This window comes from Vanessa tameamea, chromosome 15 (genome assembly GCF_037043105.1).
Source record: "Vanessa tameamea isolate UH-Manoa-2023 chromosome 15, ilVanTame1 primary haplotype, whole genome shotgun sequence".
Classification (NCBI taxonomy): Eukaryota; Metazoa; Arthropoda; class Insecta; order Lepidoptera; family Nymphalidae; genus Vanessa; species Vanessa tameamea.
In genome coordinates this window covers 11,232,209-11,247,567 of record NC_087323.1, presented here as the reverse complement: position 1 = coordinate 11,247,567, position 15,359 = coordinate 11,232,209, and the positions used below count along the sequence as shown (strand labels likewise).

General features: G+C 36.9%; 1 protein-coding gene across 2 annotated transcripts in view; it reads left to right on the top strand.

Annotated features, from left to right (window-relative positions):
• The window catches only part of Norpa (no receptor potential A), an 82,760-nt gene extending 68,285 nt beyond the window's left edge, over positions 1-14,475 (top strand). Inside the window, exons 7-21 of one of the 2 annotated variants that reach the window (XM_026642238.2) lie at positions 2,318-2,554; positions 3,144-3,310; positions 3,502-3,712; positions 3,971-4,229; positions 4,742-4,921; positions 5,188-5,341; positions 5,482-5,639; positions 6,151-6,522; positions 7,005-7,209; positions 7,604-7,735; positions 9,870-10,047; positions 11,643-11,846; positions 12,272-12,428; positions 12,868-12,957; positions 14,117-14,475. In XM_026642238.2, coding sequence (XP_026498023.1) covers positions 2,318-2,554; positions 3,144-3,310; positions 3,502-3,712; positions 3,971-4,229; positions 4,742-4,921; positions 5,188-5,341; positions 5,482-5,639; positions 6,151-6,522; positions 7,005-7,209; positions 7,604-7,735; positions 9,870-10,047; positions 11,643-11,846; positions 12,272-12,428; positions 12,868-12,957; positions 14,117-14,185 — 2,773 coding nt within the window. In that variant the 3' untranslated portion in view covers positions 14,186-14,475. The remainder of the gene's footprint in view (positions 1-2,317; positions 2,555-3,143; positions 3,311-3,501; positions 3,713-3,970; positions 4,230-4,741; positions 4,922-5,187; positions 5,342-5,481; positions 5,640-6,150; positions 6,523-7,004; positions 7,210-7,603; positions 7,736-9,869; positions 10,048-11,642; positions 11,847-12,271; positions 12,429-12,867; positions 12,958-14,116) is intronic. The other variant, XM_026642236.2, reaches the window with a different exon arrangement.
• Positions 14,476-15,359: the final 884 nt, after the last annotated feature.

Below are 15,359 nucleotides of genomic sequence, written 5' to 3'. Positions count from 1 at the left end.
CCAGTGGTTACACGTGCATCTTAACCGATGATTGAGAGTTCAAACCCAAGTAAGCACCGCTGAATTTACATGTGCTTAATATTTTTATAATTCTTCTCGTGTTCGGCGAAGGAAAACTTCGTAAGGAAACTGCATGTGACTTATTCCAATGAAATTCATATGTATATAACCCGCATTTGACCAGCGTGGTGGATTTAGCTACGAGGCTTCTCCATAAAGAGAGAGGAGACTTTAGCCCAACAGTGGAACATTAACACTTACTTTAATAAACTTTTATATAATCCAAGTATCAAAACAACTTACACTTAGTTCAACAGATTTTATCATCAAAACCAAGTTTGTTGAAAAATTTTAACATACATATTTTCGTTCGAAATGACTTAAAATTCAGTTGAAAGATTTTAACAACATACACTGATAGTATCAGTGTATGGAGTTAAATTAAAGTCTCTAAAGGTCTTACTTATAAACGTTGTATAGTATATATATTTCTCTTTCTATCTGAAGTAACCTGATACTCGAATGAAAAAGACAAAGCATTGTGTAACTATACAACTACTTCGCAACATACATTAGTATGACCGTAACGTGTTTCACTGTTAAGTAAATCGGTAAATTCTAGTTATTACCGGTTTTACAAGAAACTAGATCGACTGGAAATTCGATATTGTACAGGAAGATAGAAGGAAATTAATTTCCCCTTTTTTTTATTATCTCTTCCTTTTCATTTTGTGAGTTACGAAGACATAATATATCGTGCAACTGGGTCGAGTCGGATAATAAATTGTTAAAGCGACGTATGCCCGGCGAAAAGTAAATAAACTGTCCCTTTGAAACCACTACTCAGCGATATAGAAAATAGGTAAAAAAAACTGCAAAAAAAGCCATATGTTTTTTTTACCATGTATTTCGGAAATCGTTTATATTCAATTATAACTTGTTCATATTGCATCGGACGCGTTTAATTTTGAAACGTTGTATAAAGATGACAGTAGTATTCTGTAAGAATTCACTTCGAATCTCACTCGTGAAATGTTGACAACTGATTTACGGTGATACGCCTTTTTGATACGTGTATAATTATTAATATAGTCAATCTTGCATATCACATTCCGATATATCACGCACTTGTTCTGCAGTGAGTTTCGAGTTTCTTCTCACAGTATACCTCTTCAGACGTGATATCTAATTGTATCAGGAATGTTTCATTCAAACATAACATCATTTTTGTTACACTCGAGTACGTAACCTAACACAACAAATTTACTTCAAAAATATTAATATTTTATTTCAAAAAGATCTTCATAAATAGTAATAAAGCTTTCTATATAGATGTTAACAACGTATTTTATATACAAATCTAAAGCTATGAATCCTTATAAAATACAGGAAAAGGAAACCCAAAAACATGGAGGCGAGCGTCTGTTGACACGGAAGTCACCCTTTTTGTATACAGCTTTGCACGACCACATAACTTTTACAAACCAAAAATGCTGTAGTCGAGTAGTATAGTAGCATGCTAGCTTATTTAATTATTTAGCTATAAATAACTATACTTCATTCTATTTTCAATTAAATCATTTAATCATTAAAATGAAATAGTAAATTATTTAACAAATGAATAACTTATTTTTATGTATTTAAAGTTCATCCCACGCAACTGTGTTTAAAATAAACCTAATTCAATAAAGATTTTTAAACCATGCAGATATATTTGGACATTTTAGTCCATAATTAAATATATTTAAATAAATATCTTGCAATTAAAGATTTCACCTCTCTCTTCATCTCCTTTTCTTACTCTCACTTTAATAAAGAGTTCTTATGTAGTAAAGTAAAGAATTACTAAGAGTTTGTTTAAAAATAAGACATACTTAATAGAATGGGGTATAAATTTATTTATTCTTGAGTAACCTTGTAATGTATTTGCTTTTTTTATAATATTGACACTAATACAACGAACACGTGATTTCTAAATAAAATACTCACACAAAGGTTGTCCTTTGATGTAAAAAATCAAGGATAAATCAATTGTATTTGATAAGCAAATAATGGTTACTATAATTATAAATTATGACAGAGACTCCGACAAGGATAGTTTACTGTGAATTTGCATTATACCACCAAATATACTAATATATATAATAATCTAGCTCAATTTATTAAAGTAGTTTTTTGCTCGATTCATTAAATTTAATTTGTTAAATCCCAAAGAACATAAATCCATTCTAAATATTACAAAATGATTTGTACAAATTATTACAATGTAAGTAAAAATAATCGCATTTGAAATATCTAACATGTATTTTATTCCTAGTTGGATGCGTTTATCATTTCTCGTGGATCCAAAAGGCAAAGTACCAGTTAAAGTGGTCGCGAGAACTTTTGCATCAGGAAAAACTGAAAAGTTGGTCTACCAATGTCTGTCGGAACTGGGGCTGCCTTCGGGGAAGAATGAGTCGATGGAGAAAGAAGCGTTCACATTCGACAAGTTCTACGCGCTATACCATAAGATCTGTCCGAGGAATGATATTGAAGAATTGTTCCGATCTATGTGAGTATTGCAATCGACTTCGACTAAAATTGATGTATTAAAATTAGTTTTTATATTAATTTTAATAAATTTCACTTAACAAGGCGCCTGTTACAAGTAACGCACCACAAAAATTTCTGATGAAAAGTGGTCACCAACCACATAGACAAAGTTACGACGTCGTCGCAGCGTTTTACTGTTTCAAGAGAGCACAACGTTAGCGCGATCTAACTACGTACAGCGCCATCTAGTTTGTTATAATTTGCCAAGGATTCATTATGTTAAGCAATTTTCGGCCGAATCACAAACATTTTCTAGTTGACAGTTGCATTTATTACCATGAATGAAATGATGAATGAGTGAATGAAATAGAACAACATAAATTACCAAAAAAATGTCAACTCATTATTTGAATTTTTGAATGTAGAAACGGATACAAATGTCTCCGGACCAAATGTTTGTGTGTTGCATAACAACAGTACTGTTAATAAATACTTATTACCTTTTAACACCGAGCACAATACATAAATATGAATAAATGCAATTGTTAATTTCTATTGTTAAAATTGATGTAAGTGTGTTAATTCGACCATTTAATAAAATATTACAGAACCCAAGGCAAATCAGATCGTATCAATTTAGATCAATTCGTTAACTTCTTGAACGAGAAACAGCGTGATCCACGGCTCAACGAAATCCTTTACCCTCTGTATGATGAAAAACGGGCTCTTGAAATTATAACCGATTATGAACAAGAAGAAGATGCCAAGAATGCCAGTAAGTACAATTATAAAAACTCTTGAACATATTAAAGATTTGTTCGAACTAAATTATAACAGTATTATCTTATGAAGCTAATAGAAAAAATATTAAGCTAAAGTCTTCATCGACAAATTAACGTATAAATACCCAAATCATAGATAGTATGAAAGATTTCCTTAAACAAAAGGTTTTGTACAAAATTCCAGAATGTCTCACAAAAGACGGACTCGTACGTTACCTGATGTCGGACGAGAACGCTCCCGTGTTCCTCGATCGATTGGACTTTTATATGGAAATGGACCAACCCTTATCTCACTACTACATCAACTCGTCACACAACACCTACCTCTCCGGTCGACAGTTTGGCGGGAAGAGTTCAGTGGAAATGTACCGACAAGTTCTCCTAGCTGGATGCAGGTGAGCTTAACAATTTAGAAGACCAAATGAGACCCGTAAAGTGTTCTTCTCTTTTAAAGAAAATTTACCCGCCAAATTGTTTCACGGTAAGATGGATTTAGGACTTCCTTTCAGTTCAGCCATCGCTGTTGCAATTCTGATTTCGCAAAACCTATATATCTATCAACTCGGTAAAAAATAACGACCAAAAAAACTGGCAAACTTAGCCCTCTAAAACAAAGATGTTATAAATTATGAGTGAATGGTAACACTTTGCAGGTGTGTGGAGCTCGATTGCTGGGATGGGAAGGGTGAAGATGAAGAGCCTATCATAACTCACGGCATGGCTATGTGCACGGACATCCTGTTCAAAGACGTCATATATGCCCTTCGAGATACAGCCTTCGTAGCTTCCGACTACCCTGTGATTCTATCATTTGAAAACCACTGCTGCAAGGCCCAGCAATACAAATTGGCGAAGTACTGTGATGAAATTCTTGGAGATTTGTTATTGAAAGAAGCCTTGCCCGATTATCCAGTGAGTGTGTGTAGTGTAGTTTAACACAAATGACACCCTTATAAGTTCAGGAAAATACTTTCTTTTAATACTTAAAAGGATAGTAATCGTCTTAAGTCTATAATTCTTATCTTAAGTTAAGTCTATAGTTTAGAATTCTTTACAGAATTTCCACGAGTCGTGACTTTTCCAACTACTATACGTACCTGATTCTTTTTTTTTACATCTTTTGGTATTAGGTTTTTTCTTAACAATAAATAAAATTAAGTTATAAAAAGTATTCAAATAGACTATTACAAGTACTTTTGTATCGGTCAAGCGCTACCAGTTAGGAATATGGATTTTTGGCTAAAATCCATATTCCTAACTGGTAGCGCTGAACTGAAGAACTGAAGAACCAGCAAGAATCCCAGTAGTTACTCTTTTATTTTTTAGACTAATTTGTATAAATTACATACAAATATTTAATGTCTACAGGAAAATGATGGATTAAGCGTGTAAATATATACTTTTTAATAAATCCCTTAAATCAGTTGGAGCCAGGTCAACCCTTGCCGCCGCCATCTGCTTTAAAGCGGAAGATCATGATTAAGAACAAGCGACTGAAAGCAGAAGTGGAGAAGCAAGAGCTGGAGTTGTTCCGTCAGGGACAGTTCGTAATCGAGGACGAGGTGAAAGAAGACGCCTCGGCTGTTGTCATGCCGGAGAAGAAGGTCAGGCTGATTCGATTGTGTTCTTCTATTTCTAGCAATAGCCGAACGAATCAAAATGTATTTAGAAAATAAGATTAAAGATATAAGATATTCACATAATTAAAGTGCCTGCACCAATAATCCAATCGAGGCAAATCTCGTCGAGGCAAAATATTATTTGAAACTGGGCATCGTATAAAAAAGTTGCCAATTTATTCTAAAAAGCAAGCATTTTTAGATTATCGTAAGTTGTTATCGCAGAGTATATCACCTGACAATGTGCGCAGCCCGAAGAGATCGTGGCGGAGGCGGCGACGGCGGGGGAGGACGCGCCCCCCCCGGTACAGTACACCGGCTCCACCACCAGCGTGCATCCCTGGCTCTCCTCCATGGTCAACTACGCGCAGCCCATCAAGTTCCAGAGCTTCGAGGAGGCCGAAAGTGAGCGTTTTATTTATTTACTAGATCCGTGTCCTGACTGGCCGACAGGCGCGAGGGACTCCATATCGGAGTTCCCAACGCTAGCGAAGCTCTTACGATGTGAGGAAGGCTTAACACTAATACCGACGCCTCCCCCCCAGAGCGCAACATCCACCACAACATGTCGTCGTTCGCGGAGACGACGGGCATGAACTACCTGAAGTCGCAGGCCATCGACTTCGTGAACTACAACAAGCGGCAGATGTCGCGCATCTACCCCAAGGGCACGCGCGCCGACTCCTCCAACTACATGCCGCAAGTCAGTGCTCCCTTCGCCCTCGCCCTCGCCTTTGCCGTCCTGTATCTGGACTCCTCCCGGTCATGTAGGGTTTGCCTTAGTCTCTGAATGGCTGAGACCGAAATTGTACACACTCAAGACTCAACGTTCGATCCTATTGTGAGACTGTTTTATATGAAACGGGAAGAGTTATCATAAACACTATAGTTCGATAAAAGGTTACCGTACCTATTTAAACTACCAATAACAAAAGCCAAGTCTATTTACGACCACAGACATCTCTGAATTTCAAGTAGTCGTATTGCTCGAACATTTAAGGGCTCGTTTATATAAAAACTATTTGATTTCTCTTGCAATCGTACGCTACCTTAAATAATTAAAAATATATTTTAAAAAAAAATTCAATGCCATCGGCATAATATTGGCTACTAGCGGCCGTTACCGACAACTCGTATGAAATTTTAAATGTAGTGTAAGTAAAAACAATGGTAATCCCAACCGCATACCCCTGACGACGTACCGCAACCCGCAGGTGTTCTGGAACGCCGGCTGCCAGATGGTGTCGCTGAACTTCCAGACGTCGGACCTGCCCATGCAGCTGAACCAGGGCAAGTTCGAGTACAACGGCAACTGCGGCTACCTGCTGAAGCCCGACTTCATGCGGCGCGCCGACCGCAGCTTCGACCCCTTCGCCGACGCGCCCGTGGACGGCGTCATCGCCGCGCAGTGCGCCGTGCAGGTCATAGCGGGGCAGTTCCTGTCCGACAAGAAGGTGGGCACCTACGTGGAGGTGGACATGTACGGCCTGCCCTCCGACACCATCCGCAAGGAGTTCCGCACGCGCATGGTGCCCGCCAACGGCCTCAACCCCGTCTACAACGAGGAGCCCTTCCTCTTCAGAAAGGTAACCAGCTTTAAAGAATCGTATTGAACGTAGCTCCCGCCGTTGCCCAATATAGATTCTACCAAGAATATACAGCGGGAACTCAGTAGTTGCTCTTTTCCAACGTTTGCGGTACAGACACGTACCACATTGTTGAGAACTTATATATATCACATATATATTTTATTATATGTTTGTAAATGAATCCCTATTTCCCTTGGAAACGGCATCACGCATGAACGACCGGACCAATTTCGCTAATTATGAAAGAAAAACTTACGAAAGAAGCGCTAAACATTAGAATATTTAAGAAAACTTCCATATTAACTTTTGAAATTAAATCTTTTGACGTTCGACATAACTGTCGGTTGAAATTAGATTTTTTTTTTTTTATTTAATATCACCAATTCGAATTGAGTGGTCGTAGTAAAGACGGGATAATGTATGTCGGGTTAACTACCGCAATAGAATATTATGTCGATTCGTGTTCCTTTGTTCCTCAGGTCGTACTCCCAGACTTGGCCGTACTGCGTTTCGGAGTTTACGACGAAAACGGCAAACTTCTCGGGCAACGAATCTTGCCTCTGGACGGTCTGCAGGCAGGCTACCGACACATATCCCTCAGGACCGAGGCCAACTTCCCCATGTCTCTGCCCATGCTGTTCTGTAACATCGAGCTGAAGATCTACGTACCTGATGGCTTTGAAGGTCAAATGTCATGTCGAAAATATGACTATGATATTATTTTTTAATATTAATTTACTGCAGTTTACTATTAATATAACGAACAATAAACTTAAATTTGCACCATTTAAGGAATCAAACAACATTTGAAATTAATTTATATAAATTTGATTTTTCAAACGAAATTCCGCCTTTTTGTTCGTTAATATGGCATTGGCAGTAGGGCTTTATTCGAGGGCGTCAGGATTGCCTTCGACTACTCATCACATGTTTTACCGCCGAACAGCAACGTTTAGCACTCGCGACCCGGTCCGAAGGGTGAGTGAGCCAGTGTAACGGGTAGAATGAGTAAAACAGTCGGAGGGCAACCCGTCGCATGCGGTGGTCGTAAGTGCAACTGGCGCTTGTGGTGTCGCAGACTTCATGGCGGCGCTGTCGGACCCGCGAGCCTTCATGGGCGCCGCCAAGGAGCGCACGGACAACATGAAGCAGCTCGGCATCGAGGAGAGCGGGCCCGAGAAGAAGGCGCAGCCCGAGGAGAAGAAGGAGGGTGAGCGGCTCCCTTGCGTACCTAACAGCAGTAACACCTCCCAAATATGCTATGAGAACTCTAACAAGCGTGAACCGGTCTGTTCTCTATCGTCGTTTAACAAACCTTAATCGCATTGCGTTGTGACATGTCCGGCGCCATCTTTCCGTATATAGTTAACGAGAACCATTAATCGAATCGACTTCACCATCGCGAGATCGATTTCTCCAAACGTTTCTCCGATCAAACGATTACATTACATTTTTTTTACATTAGCAGCCTGTAAATTTCCCACCGCTGGGCTAAGGCCCCCTCTCCCTTCGAGGAAAAGTTTGAGCATATTCCACCACGCTGCTCCAATGCGGGCTGGTGGAATGCACGTGTGGCAGAATTTCGTTGAAATTAGACGCATGCATGTTTTCTCACGATGTTTTCCTTCACCGCCGAGCGCGAGATGAATTATAAACACAAATTAAGCACATGAAAATTCAGTGGTGCCTGCCTACGTTTGAACCCGCAATCATCGGTTAAGATGCACGCGTTCTACCCACTGGGCCATCTCGGCTCTCTAATCAAACCATTAGATGTCCAAAAATAGCGGAAATTCTACAAAACGCAACCACTCGAGAATGCGAGCGAACCAGATACTTGCATTTACATTTTAAAGCCGACTGTAAAGATAACCGGGTACGGTTTGTTTACATGATGGGAAACGCGCAAATAGACGCTGAAATCATACTTCACACGCGAGCTAAAACAACCGCCGAGCGTTGCGCTCGTATGACAGCGGGTATTTTCAGATATCTCAATATCATCTGTAGCAATTCAAAACGGCGAGCGTTTATCACTTTTTCATTATTTCCCAACAAATTGACAAAAATCTTATAATTATCTTATTGGTAAGACTGCGGGAGACCATCTTGGACGGTACCACCCAGTCATATATATTCTACCATTGTACATTGACAATGTAGTAGGATTTGACCACTTACCACGTAATGAACCATTTGCAAGACATGTTTTTAAATAACAAATCCCGTAATAGAATAGAATCCAATTACTACTGCTCGCTGATTTAAATATATCTTTGAGTACATCAAAGTTAACCGTACTCAGGTTAGGTTTTGCAGAGTTCTTCAAACCAAAATTACTGTTACCATAATATTGTGTTGCTAAAAATTATATTTATACTTGAACTCATTGCACATAAGAAACATACATAATACATAAAATATAGCTGCAAAACTTTAAACATCTATACTTACAATTGACGTAGTGACTTTATTTGAGTTTTCCAATATTTTCATACGCTCATACAATACACGATGTAAATATTCACACTTCTCTCGTAAATAGCTTAGATTTATAATATACTAAAACCTCCCAAAGCGGCTACGTATTTTCGTTTAAGACTTTTTTCAGTTAGGTATTACAAAAAAGTAAGTTTAATATATAAAAAGTCGCTTCATCCCATCACTTGAGCCATACACTTTGGTGGTTTGATCTCGTGCAGATATTAGGTGGAGCAGTCGATTGGCCATACACATCTGTTCGCTACTACTTTCAATACTCAAACCATATACAGTTTAAGATCATTTAAAGTTCCAAATAAGATGATAGTGGCGTGTAAAATATTCAAAAAATAAATATTATTTAAATAAAACTTGGTGCAGTGATTTTACACAATGTGGAAATTCATTTCAAACAAAGGTAAACTTCAAGCGATAAAACAGTTTCTGTATCGAGCTTTTACGACGATGTTATATTTAAACGGTTTTAAAAGCTTCTCCAGTAATTTCTGTATAACGTTTATATTTATAGTATTAACCTTTTTTACGTTTGAGAATGATAGTCAGTCTTCGTGTAAGTCCATAGAAATGGGTGAATATTCAACAGTTATTCCACAGAAAAATATGAATACACCGTATTGTTGTGTTCCAATTTAAATTGTTAATGAGCCAAAGTTTACAAGTACATAAGTCATAAGAGCCTATACATGGCCATTGACCAACCGTCTATTCGCGAATGCACGTCGTGCTAAATTATTTATCTATAAAAATCCCTTTAGTAATGGCTGTATTAAAAACAAGTGAATATGGTCAATTTCGCTTTGTTTATTGTCCAAATATCATAACAAAGAAATCTCGAACCACAGAACCGTTGGTATTCGAACCCATCACCGTAGAAAGCCTTCAGAAGGAGAAAGGCTTCGTGAAGACGGGTCGTAAACAACAGAAGGATCTGGAAGCGATGAAGAAACGGCACACCAAGGAGAAGATGACGCTGCAGAAGCAGCAGTGTGCAGCGCTCGAGAAGATGATCAAGGGGAAGAAGTTAGTAGATTTATATTTATATTACAAAACTAGAAAGATGGTGGGTTACTGATCGGACGCGTTCAGTAAACTTAACTACTAATCCAGTTTAAATAATTAGTTGATAAAATAAAGACTGATATGCGGTTAACATATATGATTATACTAGCTGTGCCCGCGACTTCGTGCTTCGCGTTTGAATTTATCAAAAATGTTAACGTTATTGTAGCCTAAGTTACTCTTTTTATCAACTATCTACCATTGAAAACCCCGTCAAAATCGGTCCAGTCGTTCCAGAGATTAGCCGGAACAAACAGACACAGAGACAAAAAAAGTAAAAAAAAAATATGTTATTGTATATGTACCGTGTACATATGCATTTATTAAAAAGCGGTCATATTAACATTACAAACAGACACTCGAGTTTTATAATATGTATTGATATAAAATTATAAATTATATGGAACGGATATTAGTTATGTACATGTAATCCAAATTTAAAGCGTGTTACTACAATGCATAGCTTTCATATAAGGTTATTAGGTCGTTGAACCGAATGGGATGAAAGTTAGCAACATTTAATATTGGCTCATTTCTGGGTAATATAACTATATAACTATTAAATCATTCAATGATTTAAAAAGTCCGAGGATAGATCCTGACCCCTTGGGATATTGTCACCCCCACTCCTAACAAAATTGATAAGCTTAAATGGAGGGGTAAATAGGAATATTTGTAATTCCTTAATTAATTGGGAACATTGCTACTATTTTTTGTTTTTGCTAACAACACATTTCGAAGTAGACATACGACTATTTGTATATACACAGACAGAATGTCATAAAGGCTACTGATTGAATGGCGATTTACGAAAAGGCTATTAATTAAATGATTAATATAGTTGCATGCGACATACATACATACCTAAAGTCAGTACAATGCGTTGAACGATATAGAATTTTTAACGCTGTAGAATATTCATTTATGAAAAAAAAAAATGTTGTGCTAATTTTAATTATAATCAACCAAATGTAATCGACGTCTATTTATCTCAGACATCCGTTTTAAGGTATAGGATTTCCAGTAAGTCTATTTTAATTGGCCTTCGTGTGAAATATAACTACTGTGCGAATTGCACGTTTTTTATTCAAATGTCTTCGTTTCTTTTGGCCACGAATGCCTAATGAAACAGCTATTGGCTCTTAGGTCATTATAATTTAAAAAAAATATTTTCTTTGTTTTAATTAAATTTTTTAAGCGGTAAATATAATGTAAACATTATCAGCTATAAAGAAAAATATTATGTTTTATTGGGTCATAAACGTTTTGTTTTATACAAACTCTTTTATATTTGATGTGAGTTCTTCTATAAAATCAGTCGCAGTGAAGTCAATGAGTATAGTATTGAAATATAATCCGTTTGATCTAAATTTACATAAAATATGATCGTCGGATCAGCTATCGATCGTCTATCGCAAATGCCAAGATGACCCGGTTAACAAAAAAATAAATTTAATCCTTCAATCAAGCCACTTATCTTGTATTTACAATCGAGAGAGCGTTCGAGGCTCTCGCGCGAGCGAGACTGAGACTGAGACTGAGGCTGGCGTGTGCAGCAAGGAGCAGCTGAGCGGGGACAGCGCGTTCCGCGCGCTGGTGGGCGAGCAGGCGTCGGCGTGGGGCGAGCTGGTGCGGCGCCAGCGCGCAGAGCTGTGCGGCGCCGCGCGCACGCGCCTGCACGAGCAGCGCGACCTGCTCAAGCGCTGCTGCGAGCAGGCGCAGCTCGCGCAGATGAAGCAGCTCGAGGCCAAGCACGAGAGGTGGGCGCCGGCTTGAACTCGCTCTCCGCGAGCCGGGGTCGCTGCGGGCGCGAGGCGTGCCATCTCAGCTGCGCAGGGAATCGTTACCAGCAGGAGGCTCGATCGCCCTTCCGCTTGCCGATTCCATACAGAGCACATTTTGTCACTATCGTAGTCACTAATGAAACTTAGTTACAATAGGGCGATATATTTTATTTGGCTACAAATACCGTATAAAATCAAGTACCGAAAAATGAAACCTACCCAAAATTCGCTGAACTCTACGATTTATATACAGATGACTATGATCTTTGTACCAAAAGGTTACACAAATAAAAACTAAAGGAGAGCAAATTATACATTATTGAAACCTGCCCACGTATAGTCCTCGATTTTTCCCACTCGCTTACTTAAATTTAAAATAATATTTCTAAATAAATTTCCAGGGAGTTGAAGGAAATGAATACCAGGCAAGCAAAGATCAGCGTGGAGACCAGCAAGGAGGTGGCCAATGACAAGACTCTAAAGACCAAGCAGGAGAAAGACCGTCGGCTCCGCGAGAAGAAACAGAACAATACTAAGAAGTTCATGGACGAACGTAAGGTAAGATAAACTCATATATAAGCTGTCTATCCTTATGTTATCTGGTAAAAAATAGCCTATTTAATTTAACTTAATTACACCATCAGTCTGCTTGACATTGGAAATGCTTTAAGGGGGGTTGTTACCCCATTACCATATTGGTTGGTGGTCACCTTCCCGTCTTCTCCACCAGGGGCGTCTTTGCATGCGTCAATTAAAAGATGTGCTTAACAAAAGTCGCTTAGTCAACTCTTCGATAGCCATACGTCGAAATTAGTGTGTCTATCCTACACTGCTAGAACCACGCTGCACTCGGCGGTGAAGGAAAACATCGTTAGGAAATCACATTGAAGCAGCCAATCAAAGCTCCTAAAGCTTTTCCGTAATTGAAGAGAAAGCCTTTGACATCATCTCCAGCGATCGAAATTCCAAAGCTTAACCTCTGTGAATCAAATTTCAGAATCAGACCATCAAGCAGAACCGTGAAAAGGACAAGCTGAAGGCAACGCACGATAAGCAAATGGAGGAACTCGCCAAGGACATCGATAATGTGCGTATATTTGTGATAACTTTATTTACTAAACTAGTACATAATTATAATATAATGGGACTTTCTTTAAAACTAAATTTAAAGCTAAAATTACAAATACATATTAACATATAAATATTGTGGTTCATACGATGGCATATAAGAATAGAAAAACTAGAGAACTTAAAATATTTATAAAATGAATTGCTAAATTAACCTTTACATATTTAACGTTTCAAAACATAAAAACATAGTATTTTCTTCAGTAGCCTTATCTGTGGACAGATGATTTTATTTTTAATACACCTATAATTTCTTTGAATCGAAGTTTTCTGAACACGTTTGTATTGCAACATTATTTAATGGCGAGTCACTACAAAGAGGACACCATAAAACCGTCGCCATCAAAAACTAAATTGATATGGCAACTTTGATACGATACTTCCGTCAATCAAACGTCTGTAAATCTCGACCAGATACACCAACATTTATTTATAACAGACTTCAAAAAAGCTGGTTCTCAATTTGGTTATTATATATTTTGGAAATATAGAGACGGATTTTTAATTAATATTATTTGAAACTTTGCAATATCAATATTGTTAATTTAAATATTAAAAGTATGTTTTAAACGTTCAAATAAGAAAAATATATATATATGTTATGAGAACAAGACTCGTCATATATATAAAAGTACTTAGTTATAAGGATTAATGCTGTATTGCTTAAAATCGCTTCGAAAAGAAACCATTATTGCTCGTAAAAAGTAAAAGATAAAAAATGGTTATGGTGGGTTATCCCTAAGAGATAGATATATAACATCGCGGAATTTTTTTGAAGACCTTTTGAAGGTATATAATACTATAGTACATTATTTTGATCTAACTGGTAGGGTCCAGACAGCGTTTGCGTAAGCGCAAAAAATGTGTTTATTTACGACATCACTTCAGAAACCTCTAAAATTATCAGTGTTTCTCTACTATAACGTGCATCCTCTTGAATCAATCTATTAAAAAAAAACGGCATCAAAATGTGTTTGTGTAATTTTAAAGATGTTAGCATACACGGGGACAGACAGCGGGAAGCGACTTTGTTTCATACTGTGTAATGATGAATCATTGTTATCATTTATCATTACCTTCTAAATCGTTGATGACGATGGCAACATCTCGCATTCCAGCTGATCGAGATGTACAAGATGGAGGAGTCCGAGTTCGAGATGGCGAGTAAGACTGAATTTTTTGCATGAAAGTACCCCGACATAGCTCCGCTGCTGGAGCAAATGACTTGCGCAGTGAGTGCTCAGTGATCTCTATACTTGTAGTTACTTTACTTACGGTGTTGCCACTCAAGTTATTGGCATTTTTTGTGTTTACAACATTTTCTAATTCTGCCGGTAATATTGCAACATTTTTTGTTAACAATTAAAGGTAGTGACGGAATTCGTCGTCTTCGTGAGCTACGCGTGTTGACAACGCGAAAATTGCCAAATTCGTTTCAGTGGAAACGCAACTTTACTTATAAGTAGTCGATTTGATGACTCGTTTATAGTATTGCTTTATTTTACTTATTTATTTTGATGTTATATTTAGTTATATTATTTATTTAATATGAATCAATAAATTATGTAAACATTTTATTATTAATATGTTGCAAATAATTTCTTGACATGATGTATTTTTATCAAATATGTTATTTGTTTGTTTAAGAATATTATATATATACATATATATAATTTGTATAAGGAATATATAATATATATTAATAATATAGAGTATTGACAATTAATAGGTTCGAAATGAAACATCAGTTGGTATGATTAAGAAAAAATATTTAAAAAAAAAATTACATAAGTATTTTTTAATTGCGGAACATTTATAATAATACTGCTAAACGCGGAGATGTCTTTTTTTAAACTACCAAATCAATATGCATAAAACTGTGACGTCACCTATAATAAACTATTAATTGTAAATCCTTTGTAATATTATTATTATTTGTAAATACGTAGTAATATAATGATAAATTATGATATTAAGCTCGATTCACATCCAGAGTGTAGATTGGCGGCAACGTTGCAAACAGCATTGTTCTTCCTGTATCTTATATAAACTAAAATTAGTAGATGTGAAACGACCTTTATTGATAAATCGAAATTTGAAACGATGTTTAGAAACGAGAAATTATATTTATTCATCTATTCGGCCTTTCAAAATTATTATAAATATTAATTATTATTATTATTAAAATAAATGAATATGTATATCATTTATGAACTGTTATAGCGTGTAATTTTATTATTAGTCAAGGCATTCTGAGATTTGAATATGAGTACAATATTTAAAATACTAATTTTTAAAATGCACCCTATATTTAGAGAGATTTGTTTGTGTCATTAGTATAAAAAAAAAACAAGTGACTAT